At 32.9% G+C, this 19,420-nt stretch overlaps 1 protein-coding gene across 1 annotated transcript; it reads right to left on the bottom strand.

The window, feature by feature from the left end:
* Positions 1–2,052: 2,052 nt before the first annotated feature.
* LOC121260075 (probable rhamnogalacturonate lyase B) lies at positions 2,053–19,205 on the bottom strand. Its single transcript, XM_041161930.1, has 17 exons — positions 19,143–19,205; positions 8,762–8,886; positions 8,263–8,329; positions 7,973–8,097; positions 7,720–7,782; positions 7,498–7,617; positions 7,256–7,375; positions 7,013–7,148; positions 6,069–6,239; positions 4,877–5,032; positions 4,616–4,722; positions 4,403–4,493; positions 4,130–4,271; positions 2,946–3,108; positions 2,712–2,828; positions 2,455–2,581; positions 2,053–2,332 (listed from the first exon to the last, which is right to left on the bottom strand). The coding sequence occupies exons 1-17, from the start codon at positions 19,203–19,205 to the stop codon at positions 2,093–2,095; spliced, it is 2,133 nt and encodes a 710-aa protein (XP_041017864.1). The 3' UTR covers positions 2,053–2,092.
* Positions 19,206–19,420: the final 215 nt, after the last annotated feature.

Below are 19,420 nucleotides of genomic sequence, written 5' to 3'. Positions count from 1 at the left end.
TTTTGAATGATGTCTTGGGAAGAAAATGAGATAGAATGAGATGAGATGGAATGAGATCATGAATTGCTTTTTCTACAATCCTCTTATAGCTTGTTTTCATCAATTAGTACATAATATTGCAATTAAACAATAGAATATTTTATCTTCAAGCTGACTATTTTTCCGAAGCCCAGTGGTACAAATTTAGATTTATAGAGGCAAAGATTATCTTAGTTAGAAAAGTTGTGTATAATGAATGAGTTTTACTACTCATCATCATACACACTGCACACTACACATTTTTTTTTCTCTGCTAAATTAATTGAGTTATTCTACTCATCATCTCTATACCACATACTTGCTAAGGAAAAAATATTAAAATAGTAGAAAATCATGTATGGTCTATGATGTAGGGATATGAGTAGAACTTTTCATAATGAATTAATACATGTATTGGCAACCATTTTTTCTTTGCTAACAGGCACTTTGTCAATAACGGATTTCTCCAAAAGACACCAGTTATGCAAATGGTTGCTTTCAACTCTTTTCTTTGATGATGTGTTGCTATAACCATGAATTGTTTTGAAGCAACAATGAAAATTTCATACAAGTAGTAAATGTACTTAACTTACAACAAATTTATTTTTCCACGTGTTAGTTATTGATTATATATACTATCATGAAATTAGAAATTCAAATTTTGAATTTTAAAAGAAAACTGACAAAACGAGTTTTTTAAGTAAAATAGTAAATAAAGTTATAAGTACATGTAGTACTACTCAAGTATTAAAGCTTACAAATTTATGTGCATGTTTATGATTACGGTGTGAAATATACCTTATACCTTATAACTTAAATAATATGTTCTAATATTGAAAAATTATTTATTGATTGGTAATCATATGTTTAAACTACTTTAAAACATGTTACATTTATTCGGAAAACAAATATAAAAGTACTTTTTGAGGAAGAAATGACGATTATTTGATTATTTAAAGATTATGATCATATCTTTGAAAGTTTGAAAGTTATAATTATCTGAAAGTTGTATGAGTATTTTCACTCATTGACAATCTTGTTAAAATTTGAATTACGTTCTATATTATCTGGAAAAGCACGTTTGAGGAAAATCATTAAAACGATATTTTTCCTCAAACGTACATTTTAACTTATTTGAGATTAAAAAGTTCTTAAATATGTAACATTCAAGCAACCCAATTTTTCTATTAGAGTGCTTTAAGGCTATTTAAACACTTTTAAAGACATCTAACGCAACCTCAAACACTCCCTATATCGATTGCTTAATACGTTAGACCGTAAAATAACTTTGTTATTGTAAAGTTGATTAACATCTAATTACATCTCACTATATCAGTTTGTGAATTTTAGTTTTGCAACTTCTTGTCGTGAACCTAGCTAGCTAATCTAATCCAAAGAAATCTCTTCTTTTGACTAGCTAGCTAGAAATGATCTACGAAACTTCGAAACAGTATGCTTTGTACTATGTCGGCCATGGATTGTGGTCGTGATTAGTTTTTCTTTCGCCATCCGTGTTTTCAGCCGTTCCATGTTCAAGTAAATTTCTATTTTAAACACGCCTCCTCCAAAAAAATAATTAGAAAGGATGGAAAATGAGTTACGACTTTTCTTCACAATCATTTTCCAGGAACTAAGTAGTTTCCTTTTGTACTACAAAAGAAGAGAACATTCCACTAGCTTGTCTCTGTCTTGAAAAAGCAAGACAATGCAAGAAAACTGTTCCATGTTGCATGCACAAGCATTTTCCACGGATTCCTTCAATTAATCTTCTCGGTTTTCCTAAGAACCAAACAATAAATCCTTTTCTATGAAACATGCCGTAACGGTGTGGCCAAAGGGTTGGTCTTAGCTTTTCGGAAAAATAGTTAATAAGTTCATTAAAACCGATTAATCCGGTGTCGTGAAGTGATAAAGATATTGCAATATTGAGGATTATATATATTAAATTAGCAAAGGGAATTTCCTTTCCTTTCGGGACTCTATGAAAACTCAAGATCAATATGGATGCTTAGGCTAGACTATTGATCTGTTTAATTGGGGGAAAATATATGATATCAAGTAAATATATGATATATCAGCCTTGAGGAGGCCCTTCGAGTCGAAGGTAATCATACATTAATCCTTGAAAAGGACTTCCGCTCTTTGCCTGTCTGAGATAGATTGTGTTTTCTCCTACTTTGAGTAGATCGCTTGGTACATCAATGGTGTACAACCAATATAACCCATGAACTCCATGCCTCGCGATGGCATTGTCCCCTCCTATAAATCCTGTGCTGAAGTGAGCAAATCTGGCCATCGGATTGTTGAACCGAACCTTGATACATAATCATATATAATTATTAAGTTGGCCGGCCAGTGGGCAGTGTGTCAATGCATCATTTATAAATAGATTTTTTTGTTTTTGAAAATGAATTTCAGGTCTTTGCATATATATACCTGCAAGGTAGCTGCTTCAGCTGACGCCAAGGCCATCTGGAGGGTGTAGTTGCTGTTGTCTTTCACTGTTCGCAACTCAAATACAATCTGCCATATTGTACCTTCATATGTCCAACCATTTACACGCCTGCAATGCAGTAGTAGTAGTATTAGTATCAACTATCAAGAATTCCAACAAACAAGATATATATTGCAAGAATGCATGCAAAGAAATTAAGGTTAAGAAAATTATAACATATATATGTATGTATATATACCTCGTAACGTGGGCGAAGAACCAATCAGTACAATAGTTGCTGGTATTGATGTTGTAGATGAGATCCTGATCAGGATATAAATCAGTGTACCGATCCCATAAGCCATATTGTCGGTACCTGCAATGCATTATATATATAATTATCACTTGATTAAAGTGAGCGACATCATGAATAACTTGTCATGAATTAAGAGTGCAACAACATGGATGAATGCTGTCTGTTGGTGTGACTCACTTTTCTGTGTTAGAATTAATGTTATACAATGGGTCCATGAGTGCTGGGTTTGGATCAGGTATATAGAACTCTCCGGCCGTGCGGTCAGGGATGCCAATTTCCCACAGGGTCGGACCCTTTCTTGGAGGCTCATACACAAGAACATTCAAATTTATTTCAGAACCTGCAATTTTGGACCGTCAATGAAGCCGAATTTCGGACACACATACACAAGAACATGATGATTCTACGTATGAAAGTTTGAAAATCGGGTGCATTTTTTTTCCAAGTTTTGTAGCAATTTATTAATTATCTTTTCTTAATGGGTAAGTACCAATTGCATTATATTATGTCAAAAGTTGTATCTTTTTGAAGGGGTCGTTGCATAATTTTCTAATGAGAATCAAATATTGCATCTTTTTCCAATTGGGTTAGCCTGTTGCAAAATTTTCCGAATTGCTGCTAATTACTTTATTACTCCTATATTAATATATGTTTAATATATATGGGAACTAAATTAACTTATAATACAGTTGGTTTTAAAAGTCATCATATGATGAGCTAACATCCACAAAGTCTTACTAGATATTTTATAAATAAGTTAAATCTAACCACCCAATTTTGACATTATGATCTACGTACATATATATAACACATAACATTAATCTACTGATATAAGCGTGTAAATTATTAGATATTTTCGAAGTACAGATACATGGTATGCACATCGGCCTATCATACGATGCCATATTAATTAAAACTAATATTTATATAAGCATTTTAATTACATGACATGCTATGATAGGATGAGAATACATACCAAATCATACGTAATGCGCACGATAGTATCTGATAATTTTCTAGCAAGAATACATTCTTAATATTGTGTTAAAAAATGTGGGGCCAATCCATAATCTATTTCTATATAATATGCTTCTTCTGTTTAGCAAATAAAATATTTTGTTATCAATTAAAAAAAAAACTAATCTATGGAGAATCTTATATTATAATTGGAAAATACTTTAACCACAAAGAGATTACACAAAAGTGATCTCACAAATTGACATGGCTTGATATGATTCGTCAGATTATAAAATTACTTTTATTATAAAATAGATCTAATAAATCAATAAAATCATATCAATTTGTAGAATTATTTTTATATAATTTTTTTACGAATGTAACAGTATTCTATATATAATTACCTGGTTTAATAGAAATTGTGGAGTTACTTTTGTAATCCCCAACAAAACCAGGGACCCACGCATACAAATTATAGTCTCCAGGTCGGACATTTTTAATGACGAAACGTCCTTGCTCGTCTGCTTTGGTCCAGAATTGATAGCCCTGAAAGAAAATTACCCAAGAAAATACAAAGGTTTACACCTCATTACTCCCATCTAATCACCCTTTCACTATTCAAATTATAATTAGTGGAATCTCCGACTCTGACCCAGAACTTGAAATTAGTCATTCACCTTGCTTTCCCTTTGCCACGATCCCACCTCTCCCGGAGCCGCCAATCCGACGTAAGCAGATTGCCCACCCATTAATTTCTCATTCATATACCTAATTACTTAAGTTTAAAATCACGATATCTCATGCGTTATGCATACATGTGTTAATTGAATTACTTGTGTGTGAAGAAAACAATTAAGCTAAAAAGTCAAGGAAAAAGCAAAGAGACATACGGGTCATGGACCATCAATTGACCCGTAACGGTTCCACGTTGGTCAGCAAAAGGAAAGTCTTCTGTCTTTGTGAAATTGTATGGCCAACTTTCTTCTTCAATCGACATCTAGATGAAAATTAAGTCCAAGTTAATAATTATATTTAAGCTGGAAAATGCAACCAAGTCTGAGGAAATAATTAAAGGAGTTGAACTCATTATATATAACCTGACGATCACTTGAATCATTAATCATCATTATATTATATATATATATACATACCTGCTCTTTGGCGTTTTTCCATAGTTTTGCGGCATTTTCCTCGTTAGAGAGCGAATTGACATAAACAAATATGGGACCAAAAACTTTCTTCCATGGCTCTCCTTCTTCAAACTTCATTCCTACATCCTTCCCAGCGTAGTGTGTACTCACAAACATCTATACATGAATAACCAATTAATTAATAATAACTACAAATATCTCTTGTACGATAAATATGTGTCTCTAAATCATCCGCTTTAGACTGCGCTTCGATGTTGAGATACGTTGAGTTGAGTTATGAATAATATTATTTTGTAGATTCCATTAATCAGATGGGTTTAACTTTTTAAGTTAAAAAGTATGAAATAGATTGAGATGGATTTAACTTTTTTATGAAAAATTGAAAAAGTAGTAGATCCCATTAATTATTAGTTTGAAATGAGTTGAGTTGGATCTACCAACCAAACCCAGTCTTAAACTTTCAAATTCAGGTCGAAACTCAAAACAATTTAATTGTAATAAATAATTTTGTATGTTTATCATTTAAAAATATGTCATGCCAATAAATAAATATATAAATGAAATGGATACGTTTTTTTATCTACTATGATCTTACCAAATGTTTGATCGCATGATCTTAATAAGCAGAAACTAAATATAATCTTTTTCTAGCTAAGTGTGGTGATGAGGACTTGAACTTTGATTGATCTGAGGACCATACACTGCCTAGTCATTTAAGAGGTCTGTTTCGCATGAACAAATTGGGTCTGTCTTATTTGAGGGTCTCCTAAGGTTTGTGCCGGGTAAGTTTTATTTTAGTTTGATTAACTTCAGTACTATTCTTGTTTTGCTTTTTCCTTGCACGTTGTCATAGGTTGTTTAGTTTTAGGTTATTTGTCTTTTTTTTTTTGAAATGCATTTGGATGATATGGTTATAAAGGTTTTTTATGCCTAGATTTTGATTTTTATAATTTATATGTATCCCCCAGTTATTGAATTGCAATTACGATTTTATTTCGTCATAAGTGAAGACAATTAATAAAATTGAAATATCGTCATATTCTTAAAAAATAATATATAATATTCTTTTTTTTCCTGAGTGGAGGAGGAGTTTTGAACTCCAAACATCATTTTTAGAGGCTGAGATTATGCCAGGTCATAAAATTTTAACAAAACTATATATAATCTTTAGGGTATAGGTGAGGTGACTTACAGAGAGGGCAAAGGGGCCCACATGGGAGGTGAGGTCCTGCTTCATGGGCCCTGCTGTCCGGAACTCATTACTCGGTGTTATGACCCATAATCCAACAGACGGGCTTGAAGATATCCATCCATGAACCTTATTGTCTTTGTTTTCCACCGAGTATTGGTACTTGTCATCTACCTGCATCCACCATTTCTATTACGGGTCTTTCTATTTTACGTACACAACTTTAAACCTTATTTCTTATAAATTTAGAGCCTTTTAATGTTTACCATTAATTTACTGGATCTATTCATTATACTCTCTCTGTTCTATTCTATGTAGAATGCAATACGGAGCTATGACATACGCTCAAATGTGTTACAGAATCAAATTCGGAAAAAAGAAGCCGCACTTAACTCTTTTATAACATTTAATGGAAAATAAACTTTTTAACTATCATGCAAAAATAGATTTTATAGAAGTAAATCTATCAATTGGCACGATTACTTTAGATATATAATATATTATGATCTAGTACTAATTTACAATAAAAGTAGATTTATTATATCAAATTACGTCAGTTTAATAATTTACTTTGATGGAATTTCTTTATAGCCAAAACATTTCTCTTAATGTAATTTGTATAGGCCGGCTTGTTGTACTCCTTTTAAATCTTATTCTACAACTTGGTTATAAACAAATTACAATGAATTAATTTCATTTATTTTCAGAATAATAATGATTTATATGGATATAACTATATTTTAATAATTTATTGTAAAATCAACCAATGTGATTATAAGTACTATTTCGTTATCGACTTCTCAATAAAATTTAAATTTCAAATTATATATGTTATATATATATATATATATATAATTATCTTTCATTTAAAAAAAATTAGAAAAGAACAATTCCAAATTTTGAAATATGGATTTGTAACAAATTATGGATTTAGCTTGGGATAGTACCTGTCCTCGAAATTTAGGTTCAACTGGGTTGGTCAACTGAACAGCCTCCGGGTAAGCTAGGACCTGACCGTTTTCTCGATCTTGATACGTCGGCATACACCTCTGCATGTCGTCAGATACCGCCATGTAATGAAATCTAACCATTGATTTTTAAATAACAAATTAACAATTGCCCGACCTCCCTCGAGTACTTGAAAAATCTCTTCTAGTATTAGGAAAATGAAATGAACACATTTTAAATACATTTCCTCTTGGAGCTTGTAAACAATCCTAATCTGTGTAATCTCCACCTCCGGCCATCCCTTAACACGCTCAAATATTGCGTATGAATAAAATCCCGAGTTTCCACCTCGCAATATGTATCTACAAAAGTCAAATTTTGAAACAAACGATACGTATAAAGTGAATCTTATAATGTCATGTCATGATAAAAGGATGATAAAATTTAAGATGATGAGTAAAGTTACTCAGTTTTAAAAGTGCACCTCTTGTCTATATTTAGAGGAACACTCTCTCCAAGTTTGGAAACATCCCATGTCCTGCTAAATGAAAGCTCTACTTGTTCTGCGTTCTGAGTTATTACTGTAAAGTTTGTTCCTGCCACTCTGCACATGATTCGTGTACATTTTATTCAAGCCTAGAAAACAAATCCATGCAGGCCGTACTTGTCGTACGTATTGATTAAGGATGAGAACTAAATTACCTACCTCTCAAAGATTCCAGTACTACCACGATCACCTTGCTGATCATTCCAAACTACATCCCAATACCTAAACGTCGTTCGTACGTATACGTACGCATTTCATTTTGTCGATTAACAAAGCAGCTTGATCATAAGTACGCTAAATATATGGGAAAATGGTATATATAGAGCTTTAAAGATTTCTGAAGGCAAACGACTCGAAAATGATGACTCTAAAAACCAGGAGGAATGTACATAAATATATAAATACGTAGTACCCTCTATCAGCTCTGCCATTATGTTCTTCAAGCAAATTATCAAGACCATTGTTATAGTTTATTCCCAAGACATGACCATCTGGTCTCGAGAAACTCACTCCCACGATGCCATTATCCACCACCACCTGATCATAATTCGATCTATTTATCCCATCAGTCACCAAAAAATGAAATAACGAAATAAAAAAGTGGGTTATTGAATCCATACGAAATGTAAAAATGGAAATGGGTCCTTTTCACGGGGAAAAAAAAAAAAAAAAAGGATGGAGCATGATACGTGATGCATTTACCTGACGAGGATCGTCGGTATAGAGCTTCACGTCATAAGATTTTGGACCGCTGTTCAATAAAACTCTCCTGCAATATCACATATAATATTATAAAAGAAAAAAAGTTATCAACATATATATAATTATACGGCCAGTACTGTGATTTTTGTTGCCAAATCTCCACCCAAAACGACATCGGAATTGGGGCTGGCTATAGAGTTTCAGAATATTAGTGGAGCCCAAATATTTTCATCAAAAATTTTATTAACCACAAGCAATAATGAAGGAAAAAATGTAGAAAAGAAGAACCAGAGGCAATAGTTCTATATATATAGTATTTTTCTGATACTTCTGTGAGTTATATGCTAAAGGGAGACTTTGCTCTGAGCCCACCACAGGGTTTCTTAATTTATATGACTGTCAGCCACCGCAAAGGGAAAGCTGATCATGCAGAGTCCGTGCGTCTAATCAGATTGTAGGAAGTAGAGAGCTAGCTAGCGAGCAAAAGATGAGAAATAACCTAATCTCTCCAGTCTTCACAGAACGATCGGCAAGCAAGAACACCAGGGAAAGCACTCCTATGCATACTGCAACTAGCGAAACCCATGATAATTGCCTATTCCAGTTTGCATTCTTCATGTTGACCTGAAAATCAATTTCATAAGAACAAAAACCTTAAAGACTGTCTTAGAAATCCAACAATAATTCGGAACGAACAAGATATATATATATATATATATATATATATAATAGGAAATGACAGAAATATTGGAAAAGAAAAAGAAACCAGGTTGCCAATAGTAAAAACTCTGTTCATCCATGCAATAAGGTTCTAATTCCATGGAACATACATGCATATTTACCTGTAATCAATACCAACACGTATTAATTCCTACCTCTGAATTTCGTTCGGAACCTCGATAGCAGACAAATATATAAATACGCCAAGTAATGGAATTATTTAAACTGCAGAATACGAAGCACTCCCGCCTTGTATTTATTTAATTTTTTTTTGTCATTCTCCCTCTTGATCGACTGTTTAAAACTGTATTCAAGTGAAGGTTCCACCGTTTCATTCCAGGTGCTATGATCTGATCCTGTTTTTAAATTACACAGGAGGGCAAATCGGTCCTAGAAATTTATCTATTGGTAATGCTTTTTCTTCGCAAAATAGTGGGTGTGTCTAATGTCTGGGGTGGATGTGCTTTTTCTTGCGTAAAAACATTGTTTTTCCAGGAAGAGGGTGGACATGCGCTTGATGTCGAACTTCTTTAAAGTCTAAAAAATTAGGCTGAAAACTGAAATAAAGCCATTGTTATAAGTAGAAGACCAAAAACAATAACACCAGCAAAAATTACAACAAATGTAGAAAACAAAGTTAAGAAAAAACAATGGGACAACTACTAGGGTTTGTCCAGTTTTTCCCTTCTTTTTAAATAACAACGTGGCAGTGAGAACTGTCACTATCACTGCCACTGCCACGTTAACACGTACGTTACCAAGACCACATTTTTGTCAACTACGGGTACTAGGACTCATCAAAGATCAAGGGATAATCAAAACAGACGATTTGGATTTTCCGGAATATTGTGAAATCCACATCCATTACTTTTGAATCCCAACTTTGTTTTTTGAATATATAAGATAGGGAGAGTGACCAAAAGTTAGCCCATCGGAAAAAGTGATGATCAAAACCACTTTTATAAAGGATAGAGGAAAGATCAATATTTTTAAATAGAGAAAAATGCTAAACCTACAAATGAAAAATGCACACTTCGTTACGTGTACTGACACGTGTCACTTCCTCATTAGCCTTATATTCTTTTCTTAAAACCAGAACCGAGGGGGGCAAAAATCGGACTACAAACATCTTGCTTTTTCCTCTGTGTCAACTCCTTATACACTACGTGTCTTCTCTTATCTAGTAGATCACTTGGAATTAATTTGTTACTGATTTGCAATAATCTATGGTAAAAGTTGAAAAATTTTATCGGCCTAAGAGCGTTTTTGGGATTGAGTTTGAAAGATTAAAAAGTGTTTTTAACTATTTGAAAGCTCTTTTAAAGAAAAAATGATATGTTTGGTAAATTTATAAAAATTGCTTTAATCACCTAAAAAAGTTGAAAGTCTACTTTTTAAAAAGCACCAAATTGAAGCTTTTATAGAAAAGCTCATGCAGTTAACTATATATTTTTAAAAAATTAATGTAAATAACTTTAAAAGTGTTTTAGATACATATTTATTAAACAGTAAACAAGTTTTGAACTATAGAGCTTATGATTTAAGTTATAAGCTATAAGACCTAAAGTTATAAGCTATATTTCATATCACAATCGCAAACATGCACTAACTCATCTCATAAAACTGGTTCTCTAAGAGATGATTGTTCATTCCTTGTAAATATATCCAAGACCTTGTCCACAGGTAATGTGAGATTATTTCTCAGCAGTATCCTTCCCTCACGGGTAGACCAGTATTTTTTCTGGTCCCTGTCACAGGATAAGTAGTGTGGGCTCCATTCATCCTGTGGCAGACTCTGATACCATAAAAAATTCATGGGCCTAACTCATCACATAAAACCGGTTCTCCAAGAGATGATTGTTTATTCCTTATAAACATGCCCAAGACCTTGTCCACAAGTAATGTGAGACTATTCCTCAACAAAACCTCCTAACCATTATTAATGAGTTGCTTTTCTAGCTAACACAGGTGGATATATATATATATATATATATATATATATATATATATATTCCGAGATTTTGAATTAATTTGCTTGACTAAATAAATTCAATTTTGTTGCTTCATGTTTTTACTAATTTAGAATCGGTTGAAATAAATATATTTTAAGATGCTTATAATAAATAATTAAGCACAAGAAAGTATGGCATAGTAATGCGCCTAAGATTCCTGTGATCATGAGATGAATTAAATACATATATAAGAACGGAATAGAAATATATATATATATATATATATATATATTGCATTAATTTTCTTCTTCCTCATATTTTAATTCCTAATCAGTAGACGAAAATTCAAAATGGTTTACTTTTACATTTCAAATATAAATAATTTGTAGCTAGCTAGGCAGATAAGAGCTCCAATGTACGCACGCATGCTGTCAATCATGATATGTTTGATCTGTTGATTAACGTGTTGGATATATACGTCAAACTCTTTTAAAGATAAAGAATGATCTAAGATTGAAAATGAAAACGCATGCAGGTTGAAAATATGATCATGCATGATCTCCTTAATTCCCCCTGAAGCTCATGTCGAGAGGATTAATCTGTACTGAATAATTCAAAACAATATGGTTAATCAATTTTATATTTTAAGAAGTTCATGTTGATCTTTATCCTTATGATCCCCTACGCATGATCTGAACTTTAATTAAAAACGTTTTGAGTTCGACAAATATTCTATTTAATAACGACCAATTAATTAAGTACATTCCAACGAAACCCACAATGCATGGACATGACTAATGAAAAGCTAACCCCATGTGAAACTTCAACCCAATTACTGCAAATTAAGCTGATCACCATGCAGTTGACCATCATGAAAATTAATTTGTCACTTTCTCTTCATGTGAACACACAAAGATCGAGCAATTAGCTAGCTTGGGTACCTCTCTTTATAAGAGCAATTCGGGTTTAACGCTGGCTAGCACTCTTTTGCCCTCACTTTAAAGTGTATATTAATTTATTTTAACGAGGGATTTAAGTAATAAGAGATAAATTGTTCACGCAAGTTCCCATCGTGGCAATGAACATGGTCCTTCTGTAAATTTCCCGGCAAGAAATAAGAAAAACATACAACCGATTGGGGCTAGCTGTTATGTGGCCAGGAGAAATTGTGTTGGGTTTGTGGAGCCATGTTCATTCTTGTGGCGGCCTTACCCAACCCAATAAGGATTCGTCATGGTTCTTTTGTGGAGTTTTATCTGACCAAGCCAAAGTTCGCGCAACGGCTACTCGACGTTCACATGATAGGCTTGCTTGAATGAACATCAGGCATAAAGTTTGCTTAAGGCTCGCTCAAGAGAATAATGCAATTGTAACGTCCCAAAACAAATTCATTGGAAAGAATTTCTTTGGCCTCTAGTTATGCCATGAAAACCTAAGAGATTTTCATGGATCGATCAATCAGTTAGGTTTTAGCTCGTAAGCGACTAAGCGTAGTCGAATTATGACCCACTAAGGGCATGGATGATCTTTTTTTTAGGCATTTAGGACCATAATTAGATGAAACGGATTGCACCATCAAACTCATATGAATTTTTAGGATTGTATAGGGCAATAAAACGTTTTGAAATTTTTGGATAAAAAAAAGCCAATCAGAGAGCGCCACGTCACCAAACAACATCACACACCATTTAGGATGTCCAACTCAGTCTAGAATCACTAGAAAATCTCATTTGATACATGCCACCATCACAATCCTCTATTCAAAACACACTTTACACATGTTAGGTGAAGTACAATTGTGTAAGGAGGATTAAGGGAAAATCAAGCAAGCTACTTTCTTTCTTACCAGACCATGCTCACTTATACCATCACACTATTCCAACTACCAAAGTACACCCTTGGTCAACTCCTAACGAGGGTTTGAGACTCCAAACCCTAAATGAAACCTCAAATTTCCTTCAAAAAGCCCAAACCCTAAAATTTCAAATGCTAGCCACTCGATTTTGACCCTTTTTGCTTCACTTTTGGTTTAAACTAGTTCTACAAGCAACCATCACATCAAATAGCTTTTCTTACACCCTCATCCACTCTCTTACACTCTGGTACCTTCTATTGACCAACTCCAATTGGGTTTGAACTTGAAACCTGAAATGAAATATTGTGAAATCCACATTGGTTACTTATGAATCCCAACTTTTTTGAATAAGGGAGACTGACCAAAAGTTAGCCTCTTGAGAAAAGTGAAGATCAAAACCACTTTTATAAGGATAGAGGAAAGATCAATAATTTTAGATACAGGAAAATGCTAAACCTATGAATGAAAAACGCACACTTCGTTACATGCTGACTTGTCACTGCCTTGTCAGTCTTTTATTTTTTTTTTAGAAAATAAATAAGAGCATTGTGATTGATCTAGCTAAATGTCAGTGAAATCTAAAATATAGCTAAGTTTTGTAAAAATGGCATGCATTGGACTAGCAAAAAACCTTTACCTTAGAATTTGAGCTACAATAACTCTAAAGGAATTTTCAAAGTTGGAGAGTCACTATTCACCCATCAAACCCATATTTTATTCACAAATAATCAATAAAGCTTTATTAAATTATTTTTGAAACTTTCATTTGTAAACAAGGCTATATTCTATCTAGATTTTTCAGAAAATATTTTTTGTAAACAAGGCTGTATTATGTTGGATAATTAGGTTGATATACAAAATAGTTGGAAAAAAATAATTTTAAGTAAAAATTAAATTATTAATTAATATATGGAGTGTATTTGAAAAATTAAAAAAAAAGTATTAAAAAAAGTATTATTAAAAATTATTATTAAAATATATAATATTATATTATTATTTTGACCTTAAAATTGATAGTCTAATGTGAATTAATATCTTCAATAACTTTGGTTTTAGCCAAAACTTTAACTTTTAACCAAATTTTAGACTTGACAATGGTACTCTAATCAAGACCAGAACCGATGGGCAAAAATCGGATTACAGATATCCAACTTTTTCCTCTCTGTCAACTCCTACCCTAAGCGTCTTCTCCCATCTATCAAACCCTAATCTCTTGCTGTTTCTCTCGGCTGGATCAAAAAGCCAAAGGCGTGCGTAATCTTTGGGTACTTCTTCTCCTACTTTCTCTTGCTTTTTCGTCTGGCACATCTTACTTTTTCTTCTCTTGGTAATGACTTTTCTTCACAAAATGGTGGGCGTGCATGCCTAATCTCTAGGTGGATGTGCTTTTTCTGCTTGTGTAAAAACAATTTTTCCCAGGAATAGGGTGGACTGCAAGCGCTTGATGTTAAACTTCTTTAAAGTCCAAAACATTAGGCTCAAAACTGAAATAAAGCCATTGTGGTAGAAGAACAAAAAACAATAACACTAGCAAAAATTACAACGAAGGCAACAAAAAAGTGAGGAAACAAGTGAAGAAAAAACAAATAACTACAAAAAATATCACTAGTCTCACGTTCACTTCTCAATTTTTCGGTTGAAAAAAAAAAAATAGGCTCAAAAGTGAATTAACAGAAATAAAGTGCCAATGTCGGTAGAAGTCCTCAAAACCGCACTTTCGTCAAGTACGGGTACGTAGCAGTCCTCATCAAAGAAGGAAAAGTGAAACCAAACGATTTGATTTTTAATTTCCCTCATATGGTATATTGTGAAATCCACGTCGGTTACTTCAGAATCCCAACCTTTTTTTGAATAAAGGGAGAGTGATCAAAAAGTCTTTCGAGAAAAGTGATGATCAAAACCTTATAAAAGATAGAGGAAATATCAATTTTTTTAGACAAGATCAGAAAAATATTGGAGTAGATTGCAATAGTAATCAAAGATATATAACGCGTGACTCATGCGCATTGGCATTGTACGATAAGTGATGCTCCTATGCACCAATTTATCGGTTGGCGGCATGGACGATAGGAAAGGGCTGATCAGAGTAGTACCATGGCCCTCCAACAATTTGAGACCTCGTTGGAATTCAAAACTTATATCAATTTATCTCATCTCATAATTATAACTTTCTCAAATTTTTAAATAAAATATAATAAATAATTTAATTTTTTCAAATTTTAAAATAATAATAATATTAAAAAATAATATTTTAAGAATATTTTATTCTACTACTGACAAATTGTCTCAACTCATTTCTAAATCCAAACCTAATTTGCTCAATCCCTAACTAACTATAATTGGTTTCTTAAAAAATTCTACAAGTCCAGTACGTACTGGTCCCTTATAAATTTAAAAATACTTCACTAATATACTCCAAAAAAAACTCAAAACCGAAACTCCTACTCGTTTCAAAAACTTGAAAAAACTCTCATGTTTTGGATTAGAAACTTATTTCAACTCATATCATCTCATCATTATAATTTTTCTAAATTCCCACACAAAATATAATAAATAACTCAACTTTTTCAAATATCAAAATAATAATAATATTAAAAAATAATATTCTAACAATAATTTACTCAACTCATCTCTGAATCCAAACGGCACTGATTTTTTTTTTGAGGTTTGGATCCAAAAAAACTTTTAACTCATCTCATCTTATCTAATCATTACAATTTTTCTAAATTTTTGCACAAAATACAATAAACAATTCAACTTTTTCAAATCTCAAAACAATAATAATATTAAGAAATAATATTCTACCAATATTTTGTTTAACTTTCAATTTTTATTTCAACTCAACTTACTATCTAAACTTTCCCTCAATTACTGTTGGTCACAATCTCACATTTTGTTTTAAATTTGGATTGGACGCAAGAATTCTCCTTGGAATGAGATGTGACATTAATATCTTTCTACAATACATAAATAACAAGTGCTTGGCTTCCTCACCTAACGAGAAATTAGGTGTGAGCACCGACTTAGTAGGAGTCGGATTCTCCTAAATCTGACTCCAACTCTGATTCCGACTTAATTAGAGTTCAAATCCAAATTCTAACTCTGACTCCGACTTGTCGGAGTGGAGTCAGATTCTGACTTTCTTTACGCTTTTTTGTAACTTCATATTTAGCCCATTTTAAAAAAGAATTCTTCGTGGGTTTTCATATTTCAAAAAGTTGGCTCTTGTAACCTAACATCATCTTCCATAACAGATTTATACACTCTAATATTCCATAAAAAATACAAAATCCATTTATTTAAAATAGAAATATATGCCTCGCCATCAAGATATTGATTAACTACCTCAAAGGAATAAATTAGAATTCCACACAATCTCGAAATTTTCACGACTTACAGTACCAAAAATAATATAAAATCATAAATCAACTAGAAATACTTCCAAATAAATACATGTACTCTCAGATACTTATTCTTCTACGAACTTCACAATTTCTTTAACACAACCTACTCTTACTCGCCAGTATGACCATCATAATCATATGAAAAATATTGTGGAGATAAGGGGCGAGTTATCAATAACTCTGTAAGCAGAGAACATATACTAGTATGTAAACATGAACATTTTTCAAAATTCAGAATGCAGAACAAAATATTTACTTTCAGAATGCAAAAATCAGAAACATTTACTTTCAGAGTACAAAATCAATTCATGTTACCAAAACTTTCAGAAAAGCTTTCTTAATCAAAATCCCTTGGCATATCAAAATCTTTGCCCTCATCTTTATCATATCAGAGCATCACATCGGGACAGATACCAAGTTTAACTCCCGTGGTAGGGTTATATCACCATTATACTCGTGGTTGGGTCGTATACCATGTTTCACTCCCGTGGTAGGGTTATAAACCATCATTATACCTATGGCTGGGCCATATACCATGTTTAACTCCCGTGGTAGGATTATAAACCACAATTATACCTGTGGCCACTATTATATCCCGTGGTTGGGCCATATTTACTATTATAACCTGTGGTTGGGTCGTATGCACTATTATAACCCGTGGTTGGGCAGTAAACGAAACCGAGTAGAACATCATAATCAGACTTAATCAGAATACAGAATCAGAATATCATGCCAAGGTTTGCAGATGCCACAACATATCCAAATCAAAGTACTGAACAAATTCAGATCTTTTCACATATTCAAAAACAGTTTCTGAAACTTTTTCACATCACCTGTACAAATTTTCATAAATTTCATATTCGCTCATTTTGAATAGTTCAAAATCAGAATGTACAAAATTAGCTCATGTCTACACCAGTCATGATAGAAAATATTTTCTCTTACACAGCTTTCATGCATATGCGGAAACACATAACTGAGGCTGTTTTCATATTTCTTTTCAAAACAAATATGCATATTTTTAAATTAACCTCATCTCATTTTCTTTTTATGTAAAAACTAGTATATGAATCTCATTTACCTGGACTTCCTAGCCTTCCAAAAATTTTCTCAACAATGTCGAACAAATATTAATTGTCACCTATAAAATAATTACATAATTCCTGTAAATTTTCAATCGAATACGTATTTCAATATTTAAGTCTAAGATATTAAAACAACCTATTTTAATTCCTCAAAACCTATAACTCTGAAATAACATCACTTCTCCAAATCCATCAATAACCACTTAAAATGCTCTAACTAAGCTATTAAATTCTAAGACATCTTCTAAAACTGTATAATAATATTAGTAATAAATATAATTATGCCACGAAATACATTTATGGTTTAAAGATTCATTAAAACAAAACTGATTAAAGTAGTAAAGCAAATATTTCTTTTTAATAAAATAGACTAATTAGTTTCTCCTTAAATGGTTCAAAATAAAATCTTGCACTTATTATGTACTTCTAAAACTCATATTTTAATACTAATAATATATTTCAAATCTTTATTTATTTTCTTTATAAATTCTCATATTTAAAACAAAACTACCACAAAGTGAGTTTAATATATAGGGATCAAAACATGATCAACCTATAATTATTCTGTTAAAAACACCAGCATCCAATATAAAACTAAGCTCATGATAAAACATTCTAACGTAAAAGTTAAGCCCAAATCACATTAAAACAAGACAATTTGAAGTAAACCAAGCCTTAAAGAAAAATAAGTCCAACACGAGTTAAGCCTGTGGGCTTTAATGGTAAACTTGTAAAAACTAAGGATACGAATGTGTATTCTGAAATGAAGAAGACCTATAAGATTTGAAGCAAAAACAAGAATTTAGCAATGCGACTGTACCTAACAAAGCAAGAAAAAGACTAGAAACAAAGGTCCGCGTGGTTGAGTATTCTGTCGAAGTTGATTTTAGGCTCGTATGTCATGGTGCTGGCGATGCCAAGGGAAAACCTAGATCTAAAATGTGAAGATGAACTGAAGTGGACTTACGGAAGTAAAGTGTTGAAGTGTGAGCATTGAAGTGTTGAAGTGTTTTGGTTTGTAGTGGGCTATTGTTGAAGAGACGACATCGTGTGGGTTAAAGAGATACGTTGCCGTTTGAAGCTGAGTGAAATAAGAATACTAGGTGCTTATTTTAGTTGAAGCATTGCGTTTTTGGCATTGAAGCTGTGCGTTTTGGTTTGGTCTGTCATTTTAGTACTATTGCTTTTCATTGTTATTGTATCGTTATTTCTCTTTTCTGTTATGAAAGATGTTGTCAGTATTGTACTGGGTATAAGGGAGAGCAGAGAGGACGTTGAGAGGAATCATCTGGAGTATTTGTAGCTTGAAGTATTTTCTTGTATGGAGGTTGGTCCTCCCTCGAAGAAGGACCTCTATCAATGAATGGTGTGGCTCTACTAATTTTTATCAAACAACTTGTGCTCATCCATTTACTCTCACATGCAACCTGCATATTCATCCATTTGTCATCCTGCATACAACCAACCAGCAAGGAAGAAGATATTTAGCAAGGTTCTAACATTGGTATCAGAGCCAGGTTGATCTTATTCATTCTAGAAATTCAATCCTACACAAACGAATACACCCATTACCAACCAAACAGATCCTCTTCATCCCAGAAATTCAATCCTACCCAAATTGATTCATCTCATTTTCATCCAAACAAATCCCATCACTACCATGAATGAGAATACCAGATCCAACCACCAACACCTAGATGCCTTACAAACTCAAGTAGAACAACACCATTAAGAATTTATTACAATAAAAGCAAATATAAAAGAGCTCAAAACTGATGTCCAAGAAATGAAAGATATGTTACGGACCCTTGTAAACCAACAGCACCATTCACCTCCTCCTCCACCTTGTAACCATGAAGCCAACCTTGAAATGGAGAACCATGACCCAAGAAGATTCAACAACAGAGGGGTCAAGCTTGACTTCCATCTTTTCCAAGGAATTGATCCTGCTGCATGGCTTTTTAAAGCCAACAATTACTTCAAGTTCCACCAAACGCCACTGCCTCAATGATTACTGATGGCTTCCTACCATATGGAAGGAGATGCCTTTGTTGTAGATGGAGGGTTATGCTGTGACTGGGAAGCTTTTTCCAGAGCATTACTGCTATGCTTTGGACCCACGGCCTATGACGATCCAATGGA

The sequence above is a fragment of the Juglans microcarpa x Juglans regia genome, chromosome 4D, assembly GCF_004785595.1.
Source record: "Juglans microcarpa x Juglans regia isolate MS1-56 chromosome 4D, Jm3101_v1.0, whole genome shotgun sequence".
In the NCBI taxonomy this organism is placed as follows: Eukaryota; Viridiplantae; Streptophyta; class Magnoliopsida; order Fagales; family Juglandaceae; genus Juglans; species Juglans microcarpa x Juglans regia.
The sequence above is the reverse complement of the archived record's forward strand: the minus strand, read 5'-3'. Positions and strand labels throughout refer to the sequence as shown.